Source organism: Cajanus cajan, chromosome 6 (assembly GCF_000230855.2).
Source record: "Cajanus cajan strain Asha chromosome 6, NIPB_CcT2T_4, whole genome shotgun sequence".
NCBI lineage: Eukaryota > Viridiplantae > Streptophyta > Magnoliopsida > Fabales > Fabaceae > Cajanus > Cajanus cajan.
In genome coordinates this window covers 65,454,200-65,457,971 of record NC_138522.1, presented here as the reverse complement: position 1 = coordinate 65,457,971, position 3,772 = coordinate 65,454,200, and the positions used below count along the sequence as shown (strand labels likewise).

Below are 3,772 nucleotides of genomic sequence, written 5' to 3'. Positions count from 1 at the left end.
TGAAGGCCTGAAACAGTTCATCTCAATAAATTGATTATAATAAATAAAATCTATTTGATTATAGATTTACAAGAGGAATCAGCCTTTCAGGCTAGAATACAATGAAGATGCAAAAGAAGGGATGGTTTACATTTTACAATGAAAAACAAAACCACCCTCATATTTTATCCTCTCCTCTCCTCACCAATTTATGTCATTCATATGAACAATTTTATTGCACAGTACTCACATCTCTCAATTCTGTATATATATATTTATCGTTTCACTTCACTTTTTGAACCTTTAAATAAAATAGAAAAGGCATTTTCTGTATGGTTTCTTACTTTCACTATCCTGAATTCAATATGCGTGGGAACAAAAATGGTAGTAGATTGCATTTGCTTCTGTTTCACCTTATAACTCATTTGTTACCTATGCTCTCTTCTGCTCATGCTTATTCCGATACTCTCTCATTAGAAGTTCAGCATAGAGAATTTCATTCCACAAATCAGGAACACCCGGAAGGCACCAGTGGCTGCAATCTTGGAATCTCAATGGTGATTTTCTTTCCTCAGGTGATAGATTTTGCTTCCTATATATTGAGGGGTGACCATCTTTTCTGAAATCCGTCATTCTAGTGATGTTTTGGTAGGTCACGCGAGTTTTCATATTCTTTAGCACCTTCTCCAGAACCTTCATCTTATCTGGATACTCATTTAGGTACTTCTCGTTGTCAATTGGATCAGTTTCACTATCACATTGTCCACCTGAATTCCATTGTCCACCACTGCAGTATCAAAGAAACAAAAAATGTATTATAGTGATCATTAAGTCCTCTAGTTCCATAATCTAATGGGTGCTCAAGAAAATGCATTCTTCAACTTGGGAGTAATGAAATTGAAATGATAAAGAGTAATGTCATGTGAAATCAAAAACTAAGTATACAAATCACCAATGCAGCGTAAAAAATTTCATTGTGAATCGATTAGAAATCATCTTAAATATAATTTTTAAAATAAGTATTACAAAAAGTCAATTATTTATTTCATAGATCACAATTTGTGATTAGATAACAGCGTAAAAATCATTATAAAGATTTACATTGTGAATCGATTAGAAATCATCTTAGATATGATTTTTAAGATAATTATTACATATTGAAAACGGTTTTTTCCATAGATGGTACTATATGATTAGGTAACTTTGTAAAATGCAATATGTGTATCCAAATTAAATTCTTTGTAATTTACCTGAAATGGGATGCAGAATAGCCTCTGAAGAAGACCACGGTCTTGGATGGATTTACGTTGGCATCAACCCACCTGCTCCAAGTTGTTATAGCTTTTCGAAATGCCTCAAGAACGTTTAATTCAGCGTACACATGGCTACCTTCTTGGTAATAGTCCTTCCTGAAAATTGTAAAAGGCAATTTATACTTCATGTTGACAACAAGGGTTGTTCCTCTAATCTTGCAACTTAAGAATCAGTTATGAGTAAGTCTACAACTACAGGTACATAATGAAAAAGTATCAATTGCAATAACTCCAAAGGGAAGTTGAATGCTATTACCCTTTAGAAGTTTTATCATGAGTCCACCAGTGACCAGTGTTGAAGATGAGAATATCTGCATCTTTATATTGAGATGAAGATTGACCAACTAAATCGAGACGAAGTGTTTCCTTCTTTGTCCCGTTCTTATCAGTCATTTCCCCTTCTTGAACCAAAAACGGAGACACAAAAAGCTCCGCGGAGAATTTATAATCCTACATGGCCATTCATACCAAACCACCTCCGTGAGGCAAAGAATAACAGATCAAGCCAAAAATGTGGAAAACTAGAACGCACAAGAGTTCAAGGCTCACCTTGAATATAAATGAATACGAGGCTTCCCCTCTGAAATGAACCCTGCCATTGGCTTCATAAACGTTGTGTTTATCTTTCACAGCATTTCTCAATATGCAAATCAGAGACTCCCACATGTTCCTATTGAGCGAATCGCCTACAAAAACCAATCTTTTCCCTCTCAACAAATCCAGCATTCGATGGGCATCCAACCTATAACCAATTCAACCAAATTGAGTGACCCCAAAAGAAATAGAACATAGATCAATTCTAGTACAGTACAAAACATTAAATAAACACCCATCAAATAAAAATAAAAACAAAAACATTTAACATGTATAACTAAGCAACAAATTGAATAGATTTGCATTGCATACCTTGGGAGGCTGCACCCTTTGGGTTTCCACTTATATTTCTGATATTCTTTATCAGGCCTTCCATTCCTAATACAATTGAACTGTTCATCAATCAAAGAGCAAGAATCTGGCTTGTAGAGAGGATATGAATCATCCTTAACCCATTCTCCATCAAAAAAATCACACTTGATCATAGACTCCATCAATTCATCCTTCCCCTTAGAGTGATTGTTCCCATTGCTCTGCTTCCTCGCCAGAGAAGCCGTGTAATTATTATTCGCCACAACACCCTTCACCGAAGAATTAAAACTAGAGTTCTGATGAGGAACACTCTGGAGAGGGGAACTTCGAGAAACACTGGTTGCAGGTGCAGGTGTAGGTGCGGATGCAGTAACATTTGTAGTTTGATTTGTGGTCATGGGGTTAAAAGTGAGATTTTTGACATCAAGGGGTGGTGACTTCACCACCAAAGTTGGTGCGTGAGAAATTTTGGTCAGGTTTGTGCTTGGAATAGGAACAGGAAATGCATCTTGGGATGAATTCAGTAAGGTTTGGGTTTGGTTTTGCAAAGAGGTTGGTGTGGTTGTGTTGGCATTGGCAGATCTAGAAGAGTTAGTGGTGTTTGGGAAAAGGAAAGAGAAAATGTTTGGAATTTGAGGGTCGTAGTTAGCGTCTGAGGTAGATGTTGAAGAGAAGATGTTGGAGAACCAAGGAGAGGAAGCGTTTGGAGAAGGAGAAAAGGCTAAGAAAAGAGTGAAAGCGACGAAGGCGAGCATGGAGGCATAGGCAAAAGCGAGTGTTTTTCTTGTTTTGAGAATGGAGGAGAGGCTCTTGAGGTCTGTGGCGAGGTTGCCACCGCCACCGCCACCACCACCGATGGGAACGTACTTGGTGGCATCAGCCATGAAGGCTGTGTTGGTGTTTGAGTCTGTGTCCCAAGAAAAAAGTAGTGAAGATGAGAGAGAAAAAGGTAAAGTAGTTGACACTATGGCATGGACTCAGAGGTGTTGAGACATGAAGATGAGAAAGGAGTATGAAAGTAAAGAGAGAGGGTGGGGTGGGTGTGGGTGAGTGATGTTAGGCCAATCACAATAACTAAATCTAGAAACTGTGCTTACAATACCCAGCCAGACTATAGAGTCTAAACTCTAAAGCGTAGAGAAAGAGAAAAAGAGAGGGACTCAACAATTAGTGGAACAAATAAAGGAGAGACACGGTGGAAGCATCCACTTTCTTTGCCCACGATTCTTCTTCTCACAATCATCCATCATCGAATTTATATTTTAAATATTACTATTAATCTTACAATTTTAATATAATTAGATTAAAATTATGGCTAAAATTACACTATTAAAAATTAAGAAAATAAATCACAAAATTATAAATTAGTAGTGTTCGTAATATTTGTTGGGTATTTGCGTATAATCATTTGTTATGTGCCTGAACTTGTAGTAGAATAGAGAAATGTGAAATGATGAGAAGAAGAAAAAACGGCCATAATATGTGAATATGACCCATGCTTTGTCAGATTAACTACGCCACTACTGGTCTACTAGAGTGTCGTGTCGTGTCGGTGAAGACGCGTTTGCAAATTC

General features: G+C 37.2%; 1 protein-coding gene across 1 annotated transcript; it reads right to left on the bottom strand.

Moving 5' to 3' along the window:
* TBL1 (trichome birefringence-like protein (DUF828)) lies at nt 1-3,425 on the bottom strand. The gene is made up of 5 exons (XM_020357064.3): nt 2,199-3,425; nt 1,842-2,034; nt 1,549-1,742; nt 1,230-1,388; nt 1-766 (listed from the first exon to the last, which is right to left on the bottom strand). The coding sequence occupies exons 1-5, from the start codon at nt 3,080-3,082 to the stop codon at nt 412-414; spliced, it is 1,785 nt and encodes a 594-aa protein (XP_020212653.1). The 5' UTR covers nt 3,083-3,425; the 3' UTR covers nt 1-411.
* Between the last annotated feature and the right edge of the window lie 347 nt (nt 3,426-3,772).